Below are 25,179 nucleotides of genomic sequence, written 5' to 3' on the forward strand. Positions count from 1 at the left end.
TGTTAGGATTCTGTTGAACTTAAGAGGAAGAAAAACATAACATTTAGTAATATCAGTAAATTTTAGTCAGCACTGGGTGTGAAGTGGGCCCTATGCTTTATGGGTAAAATCAGAGGAAGTGGATGCCACTCTGTCCTTAGGAAACCCACAGAGAGGAGAGACAGTACAGGGGCCAAGTGCCATAATGGAGTCCTGTGATAGTGCAGAACTTCAATTAGTTCTGATTAGGGCACAGTTTCTACTTCTAGGGGCCATCCAGCCGACCTCAGGGGTTTCAGGTCAGCTTTTCATCCTCACCCCACCCCCGCCCCTGGGATAAAAGACCCATATTGCCTACAGTTCAAACATCTGCCTGATTATCCTAGCAGAGTGGTAGGAACTGATTTTCTGATCTCCTCTACTACCCGCCTCACCTGCACAGAGAGTACCAGCTGTCTCAGCCTAGCTTCTTCAGTGGGCCTTGGCTGTAAAATGTGTGTATCCACCCCAGGTAATTAGGTTAGCTCTTTGTGCTCGTATGACTGACCCCTACCTTTTAGGCCACCTGGTGTTTGTTCTAGAAGTTATTCCTATAAACAGATTTTCACTTAAAATTTGAATCTCTATGAATCAAATAAGGAAAATTTTAAGTAAACTTGGGCTGTGGATAACTGATGATTCATTACCAAAAAGGTAGTCATTTAAAATTATAAAATGACACAAAAAATTTAAATGGAAAACATCCTGTTTATGCTTGGTCAGGTCTTTGAGTTGATGTGACTCAAGTAACATCTGATCATTTTCTTAACCTTTTTAAAAAGACTCCCCTAAATTCTTCCTCCCAAAGATTTTACTGTGTTTGTTCACAATGGGTTCTGTGAAAGGATTATTACAAGCCCACAATCCATTATCCTCAATTCTACAAATCCAAAAAATTCTGAAAACCAAGCATTCTTTTTGTAACTCATTCATCAGCAAAACCAGACCTGAACCAAAGTGACCCTATTCATATTCTTTGATTATCTGTCCTACTGGGACATATATGGTTTGCTGCAGAAATATTAATGTATTTGATTATAGGATACTGCCCTAGATAGTTCATATATGTGGTATATGCACCATACTGCTTTTCTAAATTAAAAAATCTGAATTCTAAAGCATATCTACTTCCAAACATTTAAATCGGAATTGTGGACATATGTAAGTATAAAGCAGCCTTTGCAGAGTGGTTTAAAAGGCTGCTTTACTATTGTGGGGAGCTTTTAATTTTGATAAACTAGTGAGTTCATGTAAATAAAACATAACAAAAACACTGATCCTTAATTTTCTGTTAACTCGAGAATACCCAGATATGATAGTTTTGTGGTTAGGGGTTAGACATAGAAAGTGTAACTATGAATGCATGTATCTATTTGACTTCTTGTACCCCCAAAATAAAGGCTAAAATAAATATAATCAGCTAACCAAAAGCTATAGCCACAGTCAATATATACTGTGTAAGAAAAAAGCCTCTGATGGAGGTTGCAGTGAGCCGAGATCATGCCACTGCACTCCAGCCTGGGCGACGGGGCCAGACTGTCTCAAAACAAAAGAAAAAAGAAAAATGGGAATTGTGTGAGCATTCATGTATAAAAAAATGATCAAAAATGTTACACTGGCCTGGTGCGGTGGTTCATGCCTGTAATCCCAGCACTTTGGGAGGCCGAGGTAGGTGGATTGCTTGAGGTCAAGAGTTCAAGATCACCCTGGCCAACATGGAGAATCCCCATCTCTACAAAAAATACAAAAATTAGCCTGGTGTGGTGGTGGGCGCCTGTAATCTCAGCTACTTGGGGGGCTGAGGCAGGAGAATCGCTTGAATCCGAGATGTGGAGGTTGCAGTGCGCCAAGATCGCACCATTGCACTCCAGCTTGGGCAACAAAGCGAGACTCCATCTCAAAAATAATAATAACAATGTTACACTGTATCTTGTACATTTTTAGTGGGATAAATGCCAAGAGCAGTTTTATTAGTTCTTGATTCCTCCACACTTTAAGAGAATATAAGTTCGTCTACCCATGATTTTAAGAAGCAAAGAGTGTGATGTTTCCCACCTACCCACACCCCCTTAAAACTATTCAAATGAAACCATTTAATTCTTTAATCATAGTGGAATAGAACTGACCTATTTTCTGTATGATCATAAAGAAATATTTACTTTTAACGCAGAAATTTTTTTCTTAAGATCCACATTTTCCAGCTTAATGAAGTGATTGTGTTTTTACTTGGACTCTTCCCTTTCCTTTCTCCTTGTTCTGTGCAGATTATCAACGCCTGATGACTGTGGCAGAAGGCATCACCACACTTTTGTTCCCATTTCAATGGCAACATGTTTATGTGCCCATTCTGCCTGCTTCTCTGCTACATTTTCTTGATGCTCCTGTCCCTTATCTGATGGGCCTTCAGTCAAAAGAAGGAACTGACCGTTCTAAACTAGAACTTCCTCAAGAGGTAAAACTACAATGAATGATGAAGCATTTGCTGTTTGCTGATTTAGGTCAAGGCGACTTTCGTTAGATTGCATTGTCTTTGTCAAAATTTTATCTGTCTCTTTGACTCTCCTAAATCTCCAAGTATGGCTAGGGGAGAGCCTGAGCTATAGAATGCAGACTCTTGATGATGACTACTACATAGTCATTAAACCTGGTTTAAAACAAGACGGTGGCTGATTTTCACAACTATAAATTTCTGAAGGTGGAGCAGTGGTAGCATGATCTCATTGCTTTATTCTAGTAACATATTTTTTTCTTTATTCACATTATAAATTTTGTTTTTAAACAATACAGCCCAGGTTTTAACATCCTTAAATCATTGTATCAATTGAATTGTATTTTTGACCTCTATCAAATGAAAAGTAACATGTTGCAGCAAACTAGGGATAATGGAAATATCAAACACTTCAGTATTCTCTGTTTTCAGATACAAGGCCAATTATTTGTTCTAAATGTCAACTTGGCTTGGTGGTTGAGATAAAAATTCTAACACCTAGTTTTTATGCCACCTTAAAGTTATACTTTCTGTGTGTTGTACTTTCAAATGTTTAAAAAAATAGGCCAGGCGTGGTGGGATTACAAGTGCTTGTAATCCCAGCACTTTGGGAGGCCAAGGTGGGCGGATCACAAGGTCAAGAGATCCAGACCATCCTGGCTAACATGATGAAACCCATCTCTACTAAAAATACCAAAAATTAGCCGGGCATGGTAGCACACACCTGTAGTCCCAGGTACTTGGAAGGCTAAGGCAGGAGAATCGCTTGAACCCTAGAGGTATAGGTTTCAGTAAGCCAAGATCGTGCCACTGCACTCCCGGGTGACAGAGCGAGATTCCGTCTCAAAAATAAATAAATAAACAAGAATTATTGAAAGCATATTTCTGATCTATAAAGTAAGAATAATAACACCTCCTAGCTGTTGTTTTTACTTTTTTTTTTTCTTTTCTTTTGAGATGGAGTTTCGCTCTTGTTGCCCAGGCTGGAGTGCAATGGCGGGATCTTGGCTCACCGCCTCCTGGGTTTAAGTGATTCTCCTGCCTCATCCTCCCGAGTAGCTGGGATTACAGGCATGCACCACCACGCCCAGCTAATTTTGTATTTTTAGTAGAGACGGGTTTTCTTCATGTTGGTCAGGCTGGTCTCAAACTCCCATCTTCAGGTGATCTGCCCACCCCGGCCTCCCGAAATGCTGGGATTACAGGCATGAGCCACCGTGGCTGGCCTAATTGTTACTTATTGTTAATGGTACTGAGGATTACCATGTAAGGTCTTTGAAATGAAATATGGATAAGAGTGTGCCACAGCCTTTTACAAAACATAAGATGATTAATTACATTACATCACTAGCTATTTAATTCACATCTTTCTTAATAGAATCTCATGCTGAGATTCGACTTTATTTGTTCTTATTTCCCATAGAGATTCTCATTTTAATAAGTGAATTTAACACACTAAGCCACAGCCATTATTTCCTGTAATGATTCTCATAATCATCCACTGCTTACTTTTATTCTAATGAATATTTCCCCACAAAAATTAACATTTTTGCTCAAAGGAAAATAGCATGATTCAGATCACATAAGAGACATATACAGACTATTGTTCTTTTTGGGCTTGTGCGTGTTTTTCTTCTCTGTTTTACCTCTTTTCTCTATTCCTTGAATGTTCTTGTTTTTGCTTTCATTAAATTAGTCAAGTATGTTATTTGCTCCAAGAAGTTAATCCTTTAAATTTTCAAGGAAAAAGAAATATACTAGCCAAATGCATTTTGTTTTGAAGACTTAATGATATTTTAGTTTCTTGTTGAGTGACTGATCTATTTTGTATGTTAATCCATGTAATATTTTATAAGATAATTTATGTGTATGTTGTCTTTCCATTTTTCATAACAATTGTTGAGAGATTTTTACATGGCAGCTTGATATATCTGTAGTTGGAAAACCTTTCCATCTCTATGCCTGTTTGTATCCACTAAAGATAAACAAATTTAAGGATTCTGAAAGCTCCTACAGTAATGTCTGTGATTTTCTAATTTTTCATTCATGAGATCAACACTGCTTAATAAATACATATACTCATCTGTTCATAGAGTAGAATAATATGAAATAACCTGAATTAGCTGTGAAAATAGCAGTGCTTCGGCTGGGCGCAGTGGCCCACGCCTGTAATCCCAGCACTTTGGGAGGCCGAGGTGGGCGGATCACGAGGTGAGGAGATCGAGACCATCCTGGATAACACAGTGAAACCCTGTCTCTACTAAAAATACAAAAAAATAGCCGGACGTGGTGGCAGGCGCCTGTAGTCCCAGCTACTCGGGAGGCTGAGGCAGGAGAATGGCGTGAACCCGGGAGGCGGAGTTTGCAGTGAGCCGAGATCGCATCACTGCATTCCAGCCTGGCGACAGAGCGAGACTCCATCTCAAAAAAAAAAAAAAGAAAAGAAAATAGCAGTGCTTCTGTGTAGAAACTATAAATTAGGACATCATTGTTTTATAAGAAAAGGCTAACAGCCTCTTTGTTCTGGTATCATTTTACAATGAGGTGAAATAATCTGCTTCACATAATTTTGGAGAGGAAGTAGATATAAAAATAGTCATTTAAAAAAATGACTTAAATGCACTCACTAGTAATACTTCCCTCCACCTTTCCCTGAAAACTCTAAAATAAAATAATGGCTAAAAATAGTGACAAGACTTCTAAACATAGTTACAAAAATGACAAATTTGCAAAATGATTATTTTAAGAAGATATGATTTTAGTTGCTAGCTAACTAATATAACTACATAGATTTATAAATTAATCACCAATTAGCTATCCTCATGATTTAAGAGTGATAGCCACAAGTAGCCATTTGTAATACTGTTTTTTAGGGAATAGGGTAGAGAGAATGAGAGTGGAAGGAAGGCACTGAAGATTAATTGCATGGAATGTACCTCACTTTCTACTGTTCTTACTCATCTTCACAGTAACTGGTAGACAAAAAGTTAAGAGAAAAACTGAAACAGAGCTGCTTTTGCAACTTTGTTCTTGTCATATCTTGCCCTGAGATTCTGAGGGAATAATTTATTTTATTTTTTAAACAGGGTCTCACTCTGTCACCCAGGCAGGAATGTGGTGGCACAGCTCACTGCAGCCTTGACCTCCTGAGCTCAGGAGATCCTCCCACCTCAGCCTCATGAGTAGCTGGGATGAGAGGCACACACCACCACACCCAGCTAATTTTTTAAAATTATTATTTGTAGAGATGGAGTGTCACTACATTGCCCAGGCTGGTCTTGAACTCTTGGGCTCAAGCGATCCTCTGGCTTTGGCTTCCCAAAGATTACCAGCATCATCCACAGCATCTGGCCCAGAGGGAATATTTTAAATGCTCTCCTCTCTCTGGCTTACCCTCAAGCTGGCTTAACTTCAGACACTGAGAAGTGAGATCACTTACTAAACATGAAGAGAGCTGCATTAGTCTCTCATTTGTGGATACTTCCTGCTCCGGCCTACAGGTTTAGGGTTCCCCCAAATGACCATCTCCTCAGAGCTTATTCTTTCATTTGCCAAACAGTTGTCTCATACACTATTTGTGTAGAATACAGTGGGAGACATCAAGTCAAAAAGAGGTGATTTCTGCTTTTCAAAAAAGTCATTTACAAATACCAATAACACAAGTTAAAAAGTAAGTCAGTAAGAGGAATGAATGAACAGAGAAGATCCAGAGGAGATCAGAATGCCTTTAGGGTAAGGGTATAGGAAGATTTCATGACAGAAGAGATGATTAAGCTTTAACCCTTTGTTTTATTACTTTTGAGGGAATTTTTTTTTTTTTTTTTTTGAGATGGAGTCTCACTCTGTTGCCCAGGCTGGAGTGCAGTGGCGCCGTCTCAGCTGACTGCAACCTCCACCTGCCAGGTTCAAGTGATTCTTTTGCCTCAACTTCCCGAATAGCTGGGATTACAGGTGCACGCCACCACACTTGGCTAATTTTTGTATTTGCATTAGAGATGGGGTTTCACCGTGTTGGCCAGGCTGGTCTTGAACTTCTGACCTCAAGTGGTCCACCCACCTCAGGCTCCCAAAGTGCTGGGATTACAGGCATGAGCCACTGTGCCCAGCCACTTTTGTTGTTGTTGTTGTTTTGTTTTTGAGACGGAGTCTCACTCTGTCGCCTGGGCTGGAGTACAGTGGCATGATCTTGGCTCACTGCAACCTCTGCCTCCTGGGTTCAAGTGATTCTCCTGCCTCAACCTCTCAACTAGCTGGGATTACAGGCGCCTGCCACTACGCCCAGCTTACTTTTTGTGTTTAGTAGAGACGGGCTTTCACCATGTTGGTCAGGCTGATCTCAAACTCCTGACCTTGTGATTTGCCCACCTTGGCCTCCCAAAGTGCTGGGATTACAGGCATGAGCCACATGCCCAGCCCACTTTTGTTGTTTTTAATAGGAAGTAGTTACATATCATGAAGGCTTGTGAGCAGTGTTGATCAGTAGAAATAGTTAGTCCTAAAGCAATGTCAGATTGAGGTGTTGAGTAAATTTTTATCATGTAATACTTATTGAGCTCTTCTGAATTTTTTTTAATTTAATGGTGTTAAAAGTGAGAAGCAACTTATCAGAATGCCCTATTATAGAGTTCTCGTTTGTTTTGGAGAAAGGGCTTTTTGGTTTTCTTCAATACATTTTCATAACACCGTTTGTATTTCCTGTTCTACTTTGAGATAATCAAAGCCCCAGCTTGGGCCCTTCTTAAGCAGACATAGGAGACTTTTGTGGGATCATGAAGACAGACCAGTAGCTGTGGTGTTGGAACTCCTACTTTGTAGTACACTCAGCTCAGCAGTGATTTCATGACCATAATAAGCTTTAAAATTTCAGAAAATGTATCATTTTCCCTTTTCATAGGAGGAGGAGAGGGATAGAAAAAGGTAGTAGGAAGGCATTAGTGAAGGTGATAGTACAAAATCTAAGTGGTGGGAGGTTGCTGGTTAACATTTAGATTAGCAAATTAGTAAACTTTTTCTTCCATTTTAAAGATACTGAATTGGCCGGGTATGGTGGCTCACGCCTGTAATCCCAGCACTTTGGGACGCCAAGGTGGGCGGATCACAAGGTCAGGAGATCGAGACCATCCTGGCTAACACGGTGAAACCCTGTCTCTGCTAAAAATACAAAAAAAATTAGCCGGGCGTGGTGGCAGGCACCTGTAGTCCCAGCTACTTGGGAGGCTGAGGCAGGAGAATGGCGTGAACCCAGGAGGCAGAGGTTGCAGTGAGCCATGATCACACCACTGCACTCCAGCCTGGGCAACAGAGCAAGACTCCATCTCAAAAAAAAAAAAAAAAAGATACTGAATCATCCATTCGAATTATGTGACCTTCCATTTAAGCCTTTCAGTGTAAAGAATGGTGTAGGCTGGCCAGGCGCAGTGGCTCACACCTATAATCCCAGCACTGTGGGAGGCTGAGGCAGGTGGATTACGAGGTCAGGAGTTCAAGACCAGCCTGGCCAAGATGGTGAAACCCCATCTCTACTAAGAATATAAAAAAATTACCCAGGCATGGTGGTGGACACCTGTAATCCCAGCTACGCGGGAGGCTGAGGCAGACAATTGCTCGAACCCAGGAGGCAGAGGTTGCAGTGAGCTGAGATTGCACCGCTACACTCCAGCCTGGGTGACAGAGCAAGACTACATCTCAAAGAAAGAAAAGAAAAGAATGGTGTAGGCAGTGCTACTGACTTCAGCAAGATGCGACATTTCAGCTCTTTATTTATTTAGAGAAAACTGCTGACATTGGAGGTGAGGAAAAATAGCAGGGAAAGGCCATAAGCCACCAGTCTGTTTGAGGGTGCACATTTGGAACAGGTGCCAGGAAGTCACCTAATTTCTTGGGCCTCGGTTTCTTCGTCTGCAAAATTAAAAGACTGGATTCAAAGATTACATCAGGCTTTAGGAATCATTGTTGATCATCTGGCTTTGAAAGGAGGGAAACCGAAATTTTTTTTTTTTTTTTTTTTGGCCAAAGTCTCGCTGTGTTTTGCCCAGGCTGGAGTGCAGTGGCACGATCTTAGCTCACTGCAACCTCTGCCTCCTGAGGTCAAGTGATTATCCTGCCTCAGCCTCCCGAGTAGCTGGGATTACAGGTGCATGCCACCATGCCCAGCTAATTTTTATATTTTTAGTAGACACAGAGTTTCACCATGTTGGCCAGACTGGTCTTGAACTCCTGACCTCAAGTCATCCTCCCGCCTCAGCCTCCCAAAGTGCTGGAATTACAGGCATGAGGCACCATGCTAGGCCTCATTTTGAGTTTTTATTGAGCTTAATTTAGAGTTTCACTATGCTGCTTGCTAATTGGTATCTAACATGAAGAGCAAGGATCAAAAGAGAAAAACAAAGACCCGACTGGTTGCTTTCCCCTTTCCCCTTACTTTGCCATCTAGGATCAGAGAGCAGTGTGAATTTTCCCCTTGGTGCCTGGGGGTGGGGGAGCCAGGGAGAAACACATAGTGAAGCTTCCTATTTTGTTTATTAATTTCCACCCCATGTCTTATGTTCAACCATTGGTGTAATCAATATTATTTTTATGTGATGGACTACACTTTTGGCACTCCACCCCCCAATCTAGAAGCACAACCTTCTTTTTAACTAACAACCTTGTCCTGATTAAGAGAGTATGGAGAGTAGAGGTTAAATACTGTTTGGAGTCTACTACAGATACCTGAGGGATAATCAGAACTTTATACATATGCTTGGCCTCTTGAATTTTCTGTATCTACTTGAAAAATATTAAAAATATTTATTCAAAATAAATTCCAAATGTAGAGTGTAAACAAACTCAAACATTTCTTCTGATTTCTGTCACCTCTTCTTCTCAACTCAAAAATATCTTGCGTGAACTCTTAATTATTCAAAGGTTAATCAAGTGCATAGTTACATATGCACTTGCCTCTACCACCTCTCTCTGCCTCCTGCATTAGGTATAATGACTTCTGAAATGGTTTTGCTCTAGGAGGTTTAGTGAATTTTGAGTAAGGTTAAAATTTGTGGATTATCTGTGAATTGGATTGATTTTGCCAGTTCCATCCTATTGGGAGATACTACAGCTGCTGGTTTTTGGTGATTATTGTCAATTCTACATTACAGATGTTAGAGCAGTGGAGTGGCAAAGAAAGTTCAAGTGCATTCAGTGAGCATTTTACCTAATATCATGTATTTGTAAGGTCTTATGAGTCTGGGCACGCTTACCCACACAGGAATGCCTAAATGGATGCCAATTGTTAGAAAATCATATTCAGATTATAATATATTGCTGAGACCCAGAGAAAATTATTCATATATATTAAGTATGGTATAAAAAACTCACATAGGGGAAAATGATGGAGAAAGAGGTTATTTTTAAAGAATAAGAAATTCTAAATCTTGCAAAGATTAACATAAAAGGCACCATAATCTATGCTTTTGTTTGTAATAGTTGGCAAGAATTTTTTTTTCTTTTTGTAGAAACAGAATCTTGCCGTGTTTCCCAGTCTTGTCTCGAACCCCTGGGCTCAAGCGATCCTTTTGCTTTGGCCTCCCAGAGTGCTGGGATTATGTGTGAGCCACTGTGGCTGGCTGGCAAGAATATGTTAGCACATACAATTCCTTTATTTTAAACGTTTGTATTTCATTTTTCTCTTTCAGGCTAATTTGTGTTTTGTGGACATTGACAACCATTTTATTGAGTTGCCTGAAGAATTTCCACAGTTCCCCAATAAAGTGGATTTTATCCAAGAACTCTCTGAGGTTCTTGTTCAATTTGGGATCCCTCCTGAGGGCAGCCTACATTGCAGTGAGAGTACCAGCAAACTGAAGAATATGGTTCTGAAAGACTTGGTCAATGACAAAAAGAACGGCAATGTCTGTACTAATAACATCAGCATGTATGAGTTACTGAAGGGCAATGAAACCATAGCCCGCTTGCAGGCTCTGGCCAAGCGTACTGGTGTGGCTGTGGAAAAAATGGACCTCTCTGCTTCTCTGGGTGAAAAAGACAAGGATTTAAAACTGCATTGTGAAGAGGCAGAACTAAGGGACTACCAGCTCAATGTACAGCTCCGAGAGGTCTTTGCTAACCGTTTTACACAGATGTTTGCAGATTACGAAGCATTTGTCATTCAGACTGCCCAGGACATGGAATCCTGGCTGACCAACCGGGAACAGATGCAGAACTTTGACAAAGTAAAAAGAACCATAGTTTTCCTTTTGTGGTTATTAGTGGCTTTATTATTGATTTTAACATTTTTAAATTTTTTATTCTTCTGTGCCTATGCCTACCCATATATTATTGATTTTGTTTACCTTTTTTAAATTCAGACTTTTTGTCTTCCAGCCCATTAAGAACTTTACCAAGTATTTTTACATTAGATAAAATAATTTTACAAGCAAATAAACCAGCTCATTGAACTGGTCATTAAATTGTGTGTTAAATTGCCTGTAATCTCATTTTCAATTTTTCTTTACCTTAAAGATGCTTAAATTATAGAAACTCAGGCCGGGCATGGTGGCTCATGCCTGTAATCCCAGAACTTTGGGAGGCTGAGGCGGACGGATCACGAGGTCAGGAGTTTGAGACCAGCCTGGCCAATATGGTGAAACCCCGTCTCTACGAAAAATACAAAAAATTAGCTGGGTGTGGTGGCGCACACCTGTAGTCCCAGCTACTCAGGAGGCTGAGGCAGGAGAATCGCTTGAACCCGGGAGGCAGAGGTTGCAGTGAGCCAAGATAGTGCCACTGTACTCCGGCCTGGGCAACAGAGAGAGACTCCATCTCAAAAAATAAATAAATAAATAAATTATAGAAACTCTTACATTTTGCAGGTTTTCCAAATCTGTTAATACCGTTTAACCTTATAACAGTTTTATTTACTCTTACTTTATGATCAAGTATGGTTAAATAAGCCTACTCCTTTTTGAAGAAATCTATTTATTTAGTCTAGAAATCATTTATTTAGTCTTTGTCCTATCAGGAAGTCACAACTTGTCCATGTAAAGTTAACAGTTTGGTTTCAGAAGCCAAATTTCTCTATCTCATTTTAAGATCAAAGGAGAAAAAGAGTGACTAAATTAAGTTTTATGGCTGTAAGTGTAAAACAATTCCAAAGATTTTGGAAAGGGAAGTCAGAAAATATACCAGCTTTCCTTGTCCTGTGATTTCTAAGGGGTACTGGATTCTTCTGCCAGTTTTTTTTCACCTATCTCCCAGATTTTATTTTTCAGACAGATGCACTTAGGGTTGTATAGTAACTCTTTTAGGTCACCAGGGTACAGTTTAGTTCTTTACTGCTGTGATTGCTGAGGTATAATACTGCTATTAGAATGTATCATGGGTTTCACTAAGTGGCCTCTTTGGGTCATGAAAGGCCTTCTAAAGGGGCTGATACATTCCAAGAGGCTAATCTACAATATTGGAGAATTTTTGGAAATAATGAAAAATTTTCATAAAGGTACATAGTGGCTGGGCATGGTGGCTCACACTTGTAATCCCAACACTAGGAGGTTGAGGCTGGAGGATCATTTGAGGCCAGGAGTGTGAGACCAGCCTAGGCAACATAGTGAGAACTCATCTCTACAAAAAATTTTAAAATTAGCCGGGCATGGTGGTGTGCTCCTCTGGTCCCAGTGACTCTGGAGGCTGAGGTGAGATCACTTGAGCTTCAGAAGTTGAGGCTGCAGTGAGCCAAGATGATGCCACTGCACTCCAGCTTGGGCTAGCGAGTGAGACCCTGTCTCAAAAAAACAAATAAAAGATAATGTTTTTACTTCATCAGATATTTTTTCTGTTGGAGGATGATATTGTATGTTGAACAGTTACATTCTGGTGTTCTTTGTTTTTCCCCACATCAGACAGGTAATGTTCTAACATGGTAACAAAGTTTGAGGAAGGTACATCTCACACATGAGCATGAAAAGCCGATTATTACATTTATGAACTACAAAAGCATCCTGATGGACTTAGAGAAAACTTCTTTAATATTAACAAGACTTCACTTCTTTAAGTGTATGCCCTTAGGTTCCTTTTTCGTTAGTCTTAACCATTTTCCATACTTTTTCCTATCTAGCTTAGAACTAATCTGTGGGCTGGGCACAGTGGCTCACGCCTGTAATCCCAACACTTTGGGAGGCTGAGGCGGGCGAATCACGAGGTCAGGAGATCGAGACCATCCTGGCTAACATGGTGAAACCTCGTCTCTACTAAAAATACAAAAAAATTAGCCGAGCGTGGTGGCGTGAACCCGGGAGGTGGAGCTTGGCAGTGAGCCGAGATCGTGCCACTGGACGCCAGCCTGGGCGACAGCGAGACTCTGTCTCAAAAAAAAAAAAAAAAAAAAAACTAATCTGTGTATATCTGTGTATATCTGTGTATATGGTTTATCCTTGGGACAATTCAAATTCTTACCTAAATCAAGCCCTGATACTTCCTTCCTTCTTAATCTTTATGTAGCCTCAAACTATATAAATGGAATTCTTTTTACATAACCCCTAAAGAAATGAAAATTTTCTGTTGGATTCCAGAAGGCTTATAAGTACCTTTCACTAGGAAAATTTGCAGGACATACTAGTCGTACAAGCCAAATCTTTGTTGACCTAAAATTTTATAGTCTATGAGGGTCTGAATATCAAAAGCCAGATCTTTGGCCCACTTTTTTAAAAAAAAAGGCTATTTGATGTATGAAAAGTAAGATGTTTATTGGTGAAGGTGAACTGATTTCTAGAGACAGTATACTGTGAATCTTTCTGTGGTTATTTGGATTTATGTATATACACCTGAACTATGGAACTACTTAAAGTGAATAAGTGGATTTCTATAAGGAAATTTTAAGAAGACCTCCTAAATTTCAGAATGAAAGTAAATATGCTAGCAAGAAGCTGATGAGTATTTTTAAAAGTCACCTTATGTCAGAACTTATTTCTCTTTCCTCTTTCCCCTTTCCCATTCTGGCTTCTGCCATGCAAAAATAAAAACCAACCCAGCAACCAAAATAGGAATTTACTTCCAAATTTACTTCCAGATTTTAGTACTGCATTGAATGTAGAATCCCTGTACACACATGAGCATGGAAGAACAACAGAAAAAAAAATGACACTTTTAATTAGGAACTGATTACGATGTACTGAACCATCCCATGCATCAGACAGGCTAGTAACAGGAAAGGTGTACAGCTTATTGTACATGTTCTCCAAAGGCTTGCTTCTGATGGTTTTTCAGGCAATGATTTGTTTTTTTTGTTTGTTTGTTTGTTTTGGAAATGGGGTTTCACTATGTTTCTTTAGGCTGGCCTCGAACTCCTGGGCTCACAGGATCCTCCAGCTTCAGCCTCCCTAGTGGCTGGGACTGTAGGTGGCCACCACCATGCCCATCTTCCAGGCAGTGCCTTTTTTAGTTGTTAAGGCTGAGACTGTTGTGTCAGCACAGGTGTGGAAGGAATTTTTCCTTGGCTTAACACTCATCTATTGATTTCTCACAGAGTTAAAGAGTCTAGAAAAGCATTCATTTAAAGAAGAACAAAAGAACTTCACCCATAAGCATAAATTCCATGTCTTTTTTAAGATTAATGCTGATGTGTTTATTGTATCAGTTAATCATCTCACTACCTTGTGGCTTGAAAGTATATTTCATAGGCTAGGAATAGAGAACAGAAGGAATTACAACTTGTAGCCGGGCGCGGTGGCTCACGCCTGTAATCCCAGTACTTTGGGAGGCCGAGGCGGGCGGATCATGAGGTCAGGAGATTGAGACCATCTTGGCTAACACGGTGAAACCCCGTCTCTACTAAAAATTCAAAAAAATTAGCCGGGCGTGGTGGCAGGCGCCTGTACTCCCAGCTACTCAGGAGGCTGAGGCAGGAGAATGGCATGAACCCGGGAGGCGGGAGCTTGCAGTGAGCCGAGATCGTGCCACTGCACTCCAGCCTGGGTGACAGAGCGAGACTCCGTCTCAAAGAAAAAAAAACGAAATTACAACTCATTGGGGAAAGGGATAAAAATTTTTAACTGCAAGTGAAGTGGATGATTGACAATTGTATAGCAACTTATCTGCCATCTTTCGTTACTGATGCCCTCTTTGCTACATAATGGTCATAAGGATCAGAATGTAAATTTTGTAAGATAAGATCAGTGCTAAAGACCTAAGTGACGTACATTCTCTAAATTTAGGAAAATGGAAAGAAAAGTGGATTTTTAAGGATTTTTGAATTTCAAGTGTCAGTTTTATAAGATTTAAAAAAGGAATGTCCTGAGTTAACATAATTTTCAGGCTTATCATGTAGTGTTGAGATGGTCTCTTTGCACTAATAATTTCCTAATTATCTCATTACAGGCTTCCTTTCTGTCTGACCAGCCTGAGCCTTACCTGCCATTTCTTTCACGCTTCATTGAAACACAGATGTTTGCCACCTTTATTGATAATAAAATTATGTCTCAGTGGGAAGAGAAAGATCCTTTGCTTCGGGTCTTTGACACTCGGATTGATAAGATAAGGCTGTATAATGTAAGGGCACCCACCTTGCGGACATCTATATATCAGAAATGCAGCACTTTAAAAGAAGCAGGTACATTTGCCATGCCTTTTAAATTAAATTAAAATCCATTATCGCTTTTTTCCCACAAATTGTTAGCCTTATGTACAACAAAATTAATTTTCAGTTTTAGACTTCATGGCTAATCCTGGTACTATATCACGAAATGCTTTGTAAATTTTTCTTTCTGAGTCCCACTCCTACTTGACGTTCCTCTTCTCTTAGAAGAGGAAAAACAATAATAAATTGAATCAAGTATGTCTGGAAGGTTGCTATGATTTTTGTTTTTGTTTTTGTTTTTGAGATGGATCTCACTCTGTCACCCAGGCTAGAGTGCAGTGGCGTGATCTTGACTCACTGCAACCTCCGCCTCCCGGGTTCAAATGTTTCTCCTGCCTCTGCCTCCCAAGTAGCTGGGATTACAGGCATGCACCATCACGCCTGACTAATTTTTGTATTTTTATAGAGATGGGATTTCACCATGTTGGCCAGGCTGGTCTCGAACTGCTGACCTCAGGTGATCTGCCCTCCTCAGCTTCCCCAAGTGCTGGGATTACAGGTGTGAGCCACCATGTCCAGCCTGACTTTTGTTTTATTCTCTTTATTGCCTAAATGGAAAAAATGTTAATTTCTGTCTTGCTACTTATGTTTCTTTTTCTTTTCTTTTTTTTTTTTTTTTTGAGGCGGAGTCTCACTCTGTCGCCCAGGCTGGAGTGCAGTGGCGCCATCTTGGCTCACTGCAAGCGCCACCTCCCGGGTTCACGCCATTCTCCTGCCTCAGCCTCCCGAGTAGCTGGGACTATAGGCACCCGCCACCACACCCGGCTAATTTTTTGAATTTTCAGTAGAGACGGGGTTTCACTGTGTTAGCCAGGATGGTCTTGATCTCCCGACCTCGTGATCCACCCACCTCGGCCTCCCAAAGTGCTGGGATTACAGGCGTAAGCCACTGCGCCCGGCCTTATGTTTCATTTTTACTCCTCACGTCTTCTCTATATCCAAGAAAGGATAAGTATTTATTTAAAACAGTAAATCTTAGATTCTGCTTAATTTACATACTAAAACAGTATCTTTGCTTTAGTAGTGCCATTAATTATAATAGCTTCATTTATTGAAATTAAATCTGACTCAGGCTGGGCGTGATGGTTCACACCTTTAATCCCAGCACTTTGGAAGGCCAAGGCCAGCGGATCACTTGAGGTCAGGAGTTCAAGACCAGCCTGGCCGACATGGCGAAACCCCATCTCTACTAAAAATACAAACATTAGCCAGGTGTGGTGTCATGCGCCTGTAATCCCAGCTACTAGGGAGGCTGACATAGGAGAATCACTTGAACCCGGGAGGCAGAGGTTGCAGTGAGCCAATGTGGCACCACTGCACTCCCGCCTGGGCAACAGAGCAAGACTCCGTCTCAAAAAAATAAAAAGAAAGCAATTAAATCTGAGTCTTAGCCAGTCTTGTCTAGGAGTGTAATATAGTCCATTAAATAAATAATCATATTAATAGCCAACATGAGTATTTACTATGTCAGTCATCATGCCAGGTGTTCATGAATTTTTTTTTTTTTCTTTTGAGACAGGGTCTCACTTGTTGCCTAGGCTGGAGTGCAGTGGTGCCATCATGGCTCACTGCAGCCTCAACTTCCTGGGCTCAGGTGATGTTCCTACCACAGCCTCCTGGGGAACTGGTACTACAGGCATGTGCCACCACCCTCGGGTAATTTTTTGTATTTTTTGTAGAGACAGGGTTTCACCATGTTGCTCAGGTTATTATCTTACCTTGGTTGGTCTTGAACTCCTGGGCTTAAGTGATCCACCTGCTTCAGTTTCCCAAAGTGCTGGGATTACAGGTGTGAGCCCAGCACCCTTTTTTTTTTGAAACAGAATCTCGCTGTCACTCAGGCTGGAGTGCAGTGGTGCCATCTCGGCTCACTGCAACCTCTGCCTCCTGGGTTGAAGTGATCCTCCCACCACAGCCTCCCAAGTAGCTGGGACTACAGATGCATGCCACCATGCCTGGCTAATTTTTTGTATTTTTGGTAGAGACAGGGATTCACGATGTTGCTCAGGCTGGTCTTGAACTCCTGAGCTCAAACAAAACACCTGCCTTGGCCTCCCAAAATGCTAGGATTACAGGCATGAGCCATCATGTCTGGCCTGGAATACTTATTTTTATTTTGTTTTATTACTGCCCTCATTTTACAATTGAGAAAACTGAGAGGTTAAGTAACTTGCCTGTGGTTGGTGGTTGCATAGCTAGTGATTGGTCGAGCCATGGTTTGAATCCAGGTGTGATTTCTGGCACAGGAAGCCTTAACATCATGTTAGCTGTTCATTCAAGAAAGAACTATGTAAAATGTACTAGTCCACACTTATTTTATACAATTATGCCTGGTCCCTAACCTGTTCTTTGCCAGATAAGCAGATACCTATCACCTGACGGCCCTCCCTTTTATTTCTTCCCTTCAAATGTTGGAGTTATTTGACAGCAACTTTTCCTCTGGAGAAAAAGGAGGCAGCAAATGTGGAGCTTCCTTGATCTATCTCTCTTGATTGCTTGCCTGCCTTTCCCACTTTACTTAAATAGATCAAAGTCAGGAATGATGATGCTGAAGCTTTAGCGTATGTAAGGGAGAAGTATGTAAATGATGTCTTTTATGTAACCATAGAAACATCACCCTGTTGTATTCCCACGAATCAGGGTAGATCCTTGGAGCCCCTTCAGGAAGTGGCAATTACCTATGTGGTTTTGGAAATTGAGAAAGTAGAATTAATGAAATTGTCTATCCTTGTTCAGAGAATAAAATGACTTCCAGTGCCTTAATAGCCATGTGAATAGCATAATGCCTTGTTGCGCAAATTTTATTTCTCCCTTCCTGATGGAATTTTTTAGATGGAACTAAGCACCAATACCTTAATTGTGTGCTTCCAGAAAGTCTTTCCAATTAAAATAGATTTTCTTTCAGCCTCTCAGAGAGTTTGGTACTCCCACTGTCATCACAGAAATTATATAATACTCTTGAAAATATACCACTGTGGCCAGGCACGATGGCTAACGCCTGTAATCCCAGCACTTTGGGAGGCCGAGGAGGGCAGATCATCTGGGGTCAGGGGTTCGAGACCAGCCTGGCCAATGTGGTGAAACCCTATCTCTACTAAAAATACAAAAATTAGCTGGGCATGGTGGCGGGTGCCTGTAATCCCAGCTACTCGGGAGGCTGAGGCAGGAGAATCGCTTGAACCTAGGAGGTGGAGGTTGCAGTGAGCTGAGATTGTGCCATTGCACTCCAGCCTAGACTCCGTCTGAAAAAAAAGGAAAAGGGGCAACATAAACTGATTCTATGAAATATTTATAAAGGCACCTGGTTCTTCTCTTAAATCACAAAATTAGCAGCTCCCACAGTGTGTTCTGTTTATCACACAACTACCATTACTGCTTGTTCTCCCCTTTTAAGTAATCTCTAGGCAGAGGATCAGAGACCTAGTCTTGCTTCTAAAATATATTTTCTCTTGACAATTCAGTTGATTAAAATGTTTAAGATCAGGTTTTATTTATTTGTTTGTTTACCTGAGAAATAGATCACTGTTTCTGGGGACTTTGAGACATCTTCCAACATCCCTGACTCTTAGTGGTTTTAAAATAGAAATGTTTAGTAATCCTATCTTAATATTCACCTATTTTATTCTTCAAAAGGCCAGTTTCTTATCCTCTGGACATTTTCTAAATGCCTGCTTATATGACTTTTTGCTGTATTACCTTCTTGATCTAATAAACACTCCAAAATGACTCCTACTAATGAGAATTGTGACTGCTGCTAAAAGTGAGGTAATAAACTTCACACCGTTCCTTGTTTTTACAGATGGAGAACCACGAATATTTAATAGGTCTTTGTACAAAGAAGTAGAGTTAATAAGGCCATTGTGCTTGCGTCTTCTCTTTAACTTGTATTTCAGCTCAAGAAAAATATTTTATTTGCTATCATTTTCTTTAATGTTGTACTTAGAACCATATTTTTGTGTAAGAATATTGAATTTCTTACTTAAGAGAAACTGTTTCAATACAAAATTGTAGGCTTTTCAGCCCCGCTGCCCTGATTTTGACAAAGGCAGAAAATACCATGAAAATTAATCATCCAATATTTACTTAAAGTTAACTTTTTATACTTACATTATACTAATTTCTGAAGAGCCCTTGTAAAAATCTATTTCAAGACCGGGCGTGGTGGCTCATGCTTATAATCCCAGCACTTTGGGAGGCCAAGGAGGGTGGATCACCTGAGGTCAGGAGTTGAAGACCAGCCTGAGCAACATGATGAAACGCCATCTCTACTAAAAATACAAAACTAGCTGGAACTGGTGGCGCATGCCTGCGGTCTCAGCTAGTTGGGAGGCTGAGGCAGGAGGATCGTTTGAACCCAGGAGGCAGAGATTGCAGTGAGCTGAGATCGCGCCATTGCACTCCAGCCTGGGCAATAAGAGTGAAACTCTGTCTCAAAACATGCATGTATGCGCGCGTGTGTGCACACACACACACACACACACAATATCTGTTTCAGAGTGTCAGAGTGATTGGGTTCTCTGTAGGTGCATGAGTGGAGGAAGCATTATTTTTGAAGGGCTAGCAATGAAATGTCTCTAATTTATTATAAATTTAATTTATAGCCCAATCAATTGAGCAGAGACTGATGAAAATGGATCACACTGCAATCCACCCACATCTACTCGATATGAAAATTGGTCAAGGCAAATATGAGCAGGGGTTCTTTCCAAAGTTACAGTCCGATGTCTTGGCAACAGGACCAACCAGTAACAAGTAAGCATGTTCTTCACTTGAGTAGTTGGTTGAAGGAATGAATGAAGGGTGGGGTGCTCTGCAACTCAAATGGACAATGCTTAACTATTAAACATCTATCTGATTACTTTTTTCATGACCACATTAATGCATTTGAAATATGGATTGACACTTCTGTGAGTGCTTGACCTTTAAATCCATCATTTAAAAAAAAAAAAGAAAAAAACAAAGGCTAGAGATTTTTTTTTCTTTTTCAAGCAAAGTACACTTGGAAAAGCCACACTTTAAATGGCGACTTAAATATAATGATAATACTATCTAATGGAATTTAGAAAGGTTAGACCTTTATCATCTGTGTTAGTTTCCTAGGGCTGCTATAACAAAGAACCACAAACTCAGTGGCTTAAAACAACAGAAATTATTCTTCCACAGTTTTGGGAGGTAGAAATTTGAAATCAGGGAATTGGCAGGGCCACGCTCCCTTCGAGGCTTCTAGGGAATGATCCTTCCTTGCCTTTTCCAGCTTTTAGGAGAACATAAGAGAGTTTAGCAGTAGCCTGTCACACCAGTCTAATGAGATCCTTCCAGATGAAAGAGCCTTCAGATGTCTCACCTCTGCCTTAAACTGGGTTCTGTTAAGAGGAGTGGTTCCAGAGAAGACAGGGTAGTACTTTGGGTAGCAAGATATATTCTTAGGCTCCATCTTCCCTCTTGAAGAGCTAAAGAGAAAATTTTTTGAAAAGAAAATTTTTAGTTTTAGTATCCTTTTAAATATTTAGAAAAGGAACACCAAACAGCAAAGTAAAAGAATTGTGGCCAGGCATGGTGGCTCACGCCTATAACCGCAGCACTTTGGGAGGCCGAGGCAGGCAGATAGCTTGAGCCCAGGAGTTCAGGACCAGCCTAGCCAATGTGGCGAAACCCTGTCTCTACAAAAAAGATAGAAGAATTATCTGGGCATGGTGGTGTGCACCTGTAGTCCCGTTTACTCAAGTGGGAGAATCACTTGAGCCCCAGGAGGTTGAGGCTACGGTGAGCCGTGATTGCACTACTGCCCTTCAACCTGGGAAACAGAGAGAGGCCCTGTCTCAAAAAATAAAAATAGTATTAAAAAGAATTGTGGATTAAAAACAGCAACAACAACAACTTCATTTGGAGCTGGGTGTGGTGGCACATGCCTGTATCCCTAGCTACTTGGGAGGCTGAGATGGGAGGATCACTTGAGCCCAGGAGTTGGAGGTTGCAGTGACCTGTGATCACCACTATTATCCAGCCTGGGCAACACAGCGAGGCCCTGTCTCAAAAAAAAAACTTGGGCCAGGCACGGTGGCTCACGCCTGTAATCCCAGCACTTTAGGAGTACGAGGCAGGAAGGATCACTTGAGCCCAGGAATTTGAGACCAGCCTGGGGAACATAGGAAGACCCTGTCTCTACAAAAAAATACATATATTTTTTTGAGACAAGGTCTTGCTCTGTTGCCCAGGCTGGAGTGCTGTGGCCCAATCATGGTTCATTATAGCCTTGACCTCCCCAGGCTCATGTGATCCTCCCGCCTCAGCTTCCCAAGTAGCTGGAACTAAAGGCACATGCCACCACACCTAGCTAATTTTTGTATTTTTTTATAGAGACAGGATTTTTCCTTATTGCCCAAGCTGGTGTTGAACTTCTGGGCTCAAGCAACCTGAACTCCTTGGCCTCCCAAAGTGCTGGGATTATAGGTGTGAGCCACCAGGCCAAGCCCCTACAAAAAATTTTTTTTAAATTAGGCCAGGCATGGTGGCTCATGCCTGTAATCCCAGCACTTTGGGAGGCCTAAGCAAGTGTATCACTTGAGGCCAGGAGTTAAAGACCAGCCTGGCCAATGTGGCGAAACCCCGTCTCTACTAAAAATACAAAAATTAGCTGGGTGTGGTGGTGCATGCCTGTAATGCCAGCTACTTGGGAGGCTGAGGCATGAGAATCACTGGAGCCTGGGAGGCAGTCAGGCATGCAACTATAGTCCCAGCTACTGGTGAGGCTTAGGTGGGAGGATCACTTGAACCTGAGAGGTCTAGGCTGCAGTGAGCCATGATGTGATCGCATCACTGCATTCCAGCCTGGTCAACCTTGCAAAGACCCTCTTTCAAAAAAACAAAAAACCCTTCGTTTGATTGACCTTTCATTTAAAAGGCTGTCTCAACTTTAATGAAGGCAGTACTAGAGGATGGTTCACTAGAAATGTGGAAAAGTTATATATTCAGAATGAAATTTTGTCCTCTTGTAGAAAATGCACGTTTATACCAAAGTCTTGGGGAGGAAAATTGTTCAAGAGCATTTAATATGCTGCTTACAAGACAGAAGCAAATAACTAATGACTGAAATTTTTATTGTACTTGCCTTAGTTTGCAGGGTTTCACCCTCCAGTGAAGGGGTGGCCCTGCTTTTATACACACTGAACTTAAAAAATGTGCTAAGAAGTGAGGCCTGGTGGCACTCCCCAGTACTACCTACTGGGAGGCTGAGGAGGAAGTATTCCTTGAGGCCAGGAGTTGGAAGCCACGACATGCAATGATTGTGTCTGTGAATAACCTCCAGCATAGGCAACATAGTGAGACCTCATCTTTATTTAAAAAAAAGAAAAAAATGTGCTAATAGATACTGATGGTTGTGAGGGTTCAAACTTTCCAGATAATGGTACTAGATACAATATTCTATTTTTCAGAAGTGGATGATAATTAAGAGAATTTTCCATAAGAACAGATTTAATGGTACGATCTCAGCTCACCACAACCTCCACCTCCCAGGTTCAAGCGATTCTCCTGCCTCAGCCTCCCTGAGTAGCTGGGATTACAGGCATGCGCCACTACGCCAGGCTAATTTTATTTTTTTATTAGAGACAGGGTTTTACCATGTTGGTTAGGCTGGTCTAGAAATCCTGACCTCAGGTTATCCGCCCACCTTGGCCTCCCAAAGTGCTGGGATTACAGGCGTGAGCCACTGCACCCGGCGCTTTTTTTTTCTTTTGATGGCGTTAGATTGTTCATTCATTCATTTGGCAAATATTTATGGAACTCCTACTATATGTGAGGACTGTCCTAGTCACGACGAGTTTATTAATGAACAAAACAACAAAAATCTCTGCTTCCAAGTGCAAGTAAACAAAAAAAAAGGAACCTAATATGTCAAGTAACATGTCAGATGATAAGAGTTATGAAGAAAAAGTAGGAAAGAAAAGTAGAGAGTGCTTAGGAGGGAGGAGTTTAATTTTGAAATCTTACAGCCTTATTTTATTGCTTTTGCCTTATATATAATCTTATGGTTTCCCATTTCCACACGAAGCCTCAGTCATTATGTTTTCAGGTAGATATAGTCAAGAGAAAAGATCTCAGAACAATTGCAGGGTAAATGGATTTATAACCATGCCTGTGGATCAACTGTTGAGAGAACTTCATATGCCGTTTACAAGACAGAACAAAATAAGCAGTCTTTAGTATTTCAGCAATTGTGATTATCATTGGTAAAATTATGCTTAGTAAATAAAGTTTAATAATGCAAAGAATAAATTAATTACTTAACAAGACCAGGAATGTGTGGACTTCATAGCAATTTGCTTAAGCGCAGTGCTCATTTCCCTGTTTTGAAAATAAAATTAAGTAGGCCATTTTGTTCCACAGAGTGTATAGTAAGAGCTAGTTATATTTAAGTTAATCTTTATCCTTTCCTGCCTGCCAAGGACACAGTTTTATGCCATTTATATTTTTGTGCCTTCCTTTTCGTTTATTATATAAGTCCATTAGCTAGTATTTATATTCTGTTTCATATTTTTACTATTTATTTGGACTACCTTGCCCGTTAACCCTAATTTTTAAAATCCCTGAGCAAACTTTGTGTTATACTGACCTTTTTTGCTACAGGGCTGTTTCCAAGGCCTCCATATCAAAGATCAACACCCAGGTCTTTGTACATTTTGTTTGTTATTTATATTCTATTCTTCCCCTTTAAAGATCTTCAGGTTGTGTTTATATTCTGTTTCAGAATCTTAATGTGTTTTTTGTGGATCATAATTTTCAATCACCCCCGATTCTTTTTGTATCCTTTTTACAGTCTTACATTGCTCTTTTGCTTTGGAGACATTTCCAGGGATTCCACTTCAAAGATCTGTAACTAGATCTTTGCACATTTTTCCCTGATATAAACCATAAACCTACTCCTCTTCTTAAGAAACTATTTTTAGAGGGGCTACCTTCCTTGATACCATTGTAAAAAGAGTAAGTATTCTTAGGATAATGAATACATTTCATAAGGATGATAGGTAAGAGCTGAGAAAATTTTAAAAAATAGATGGATACAATATTTGCTCTTTAAAAATCTGGAATATTGGCCAGGCACAGTGCCTCATGCCTGTAATCCCAGCAGTTTGGGAGGCCAAGGCAGGTGGATAACAAGGTCAGGAGTTCAAGGCCAGCCTGGCCGAGATGGTGGAACCCCATCTCTACTAAAATACAAAAATTAGCCGGGCACGGTGGCTGGAGCCTGTAATTCCAGATACTCGGGAGGCTGAGGCAGGAGAATCACTTGAGCGGCAGAGGTTGCAGTGAGCTGAGATCAAGCCACTGCACTCCAGCTTGGGTGACAGAGTGAGACTTCGTCTCAAAAAAAGAAAAAATCTGGAATACTAGAAAGTGATGGGGTTAATTTTTAACCATTCAGAATCCCATCACCATGGAATGTTAAAATGTGATATTATGCTCTTACATAGCAAGGTTGGGGGAGCAGGAGAATGGGAGTGCACACATCTTGTTTTTGAAACAAAATTAAAATGTTTATAGAATGTTATACTTTTTTATTACTGTATCATGAGCATTCTCATATTATTAGAAATTTGAATTTTTTAATGACTGCATGAGATTTCATTGTATACTACCCTCTACTGTTGAACATTTCGGTTGTTTTGAGTATATTTACTTGATTCTACTGTTGGTTGTAACAACTGCAATTAACTCAAAGGCTTTTAGGAAAAAGTATATATTAAACATGCATATGGACTGAAAGATGCATCCTAATTTCAGGAACATTTAAAAGCCAAAATGTGAGTCTTGGAATAAAGGAAATACAGTTTGTTATTACATATCTATATGCTGTGATGAACATCTGTAAACCTATATGTTAGACTGCATCTCTGTTTACTTAATTGTATTTATACAAGGGGCAGATGATGGCCAGGCATGGTGGTTCACGCCTGTAATCCCAGCACTTTGGGAGGCCGAGGCCAGAGGATCACGAGGTCAGGAGATCGAGACCATCCTGGCTAACACAGTGAAACCCCGTCTCTACTAAAAATACAAAAAATTAGCC

The 25,179-nt window shown here is 40.6% G+C and overlaps 1 protein-coding gene and 1 non-coding gene across 9 annotated transcripts in view; one reads left to right on the top strand and one right to left on the bottom strand.

The window, feature by feature from the left end:
• DENND5B (DENN domain containing 5B) overlaps window positions 1-25,179 on the top strand; it is a 208,206-nt gene that overhangs the window by 128,409 nt on the left and 54,618 nt on the right. For 7 of the 8 annotated variants that reach the window (XM_055357940.2, XM_031000834.3, XM_031000835.3 and 4 more), the window contains 4 exons: window positions 2,283-2,470; window positions 10,180-10,716; window positions 14,855-15,086; window positions 19,715-19,865. In XM_055357940.2, the coding sequence (XP_055213915.1) occupies window positions 2,283-2,470; window positions 10,180-10,716; window positions 14,855-15,086; window positions 19,715-19,865 (1,108 nt within the window). Of the gene's footprint in view, window positions 1-2,282; window positions 2,471-10,179; window positions 11,346-14,854; window positions 15,087-19,714; window positions 19,866-25,179 lie in introns of those variants that run through there. The other variant, XM_031000836.3, reaches the window with a different exon arrangement.
• Window positions 12,376-12,479, bottom strand: LOC115930362 (small nucleolar RNA U13). Its single transcript, XR_004066997.1, has one exon. It is a non-coding gene; the product is annotated as a small nucleolar RNA U13 (small nucleolar RNA).

This window comes from Gorilla gorilla, chromosome 10, assembly GCF_029281585.2.
Source record: "Gorilla gorilla gorilla isolate KB3781 chromosome 10, NHGRI_mGorGor1-v2.1_pri, whole genome shotgun sequence".
In the NCBI taxonomy this organism is placed as follows: domain Eukaryota; kingdom Metazoa; phylum Chordata; class Mammalia; order Primates; family Hominidae; genus Gorilla; species Gorilla gorilla.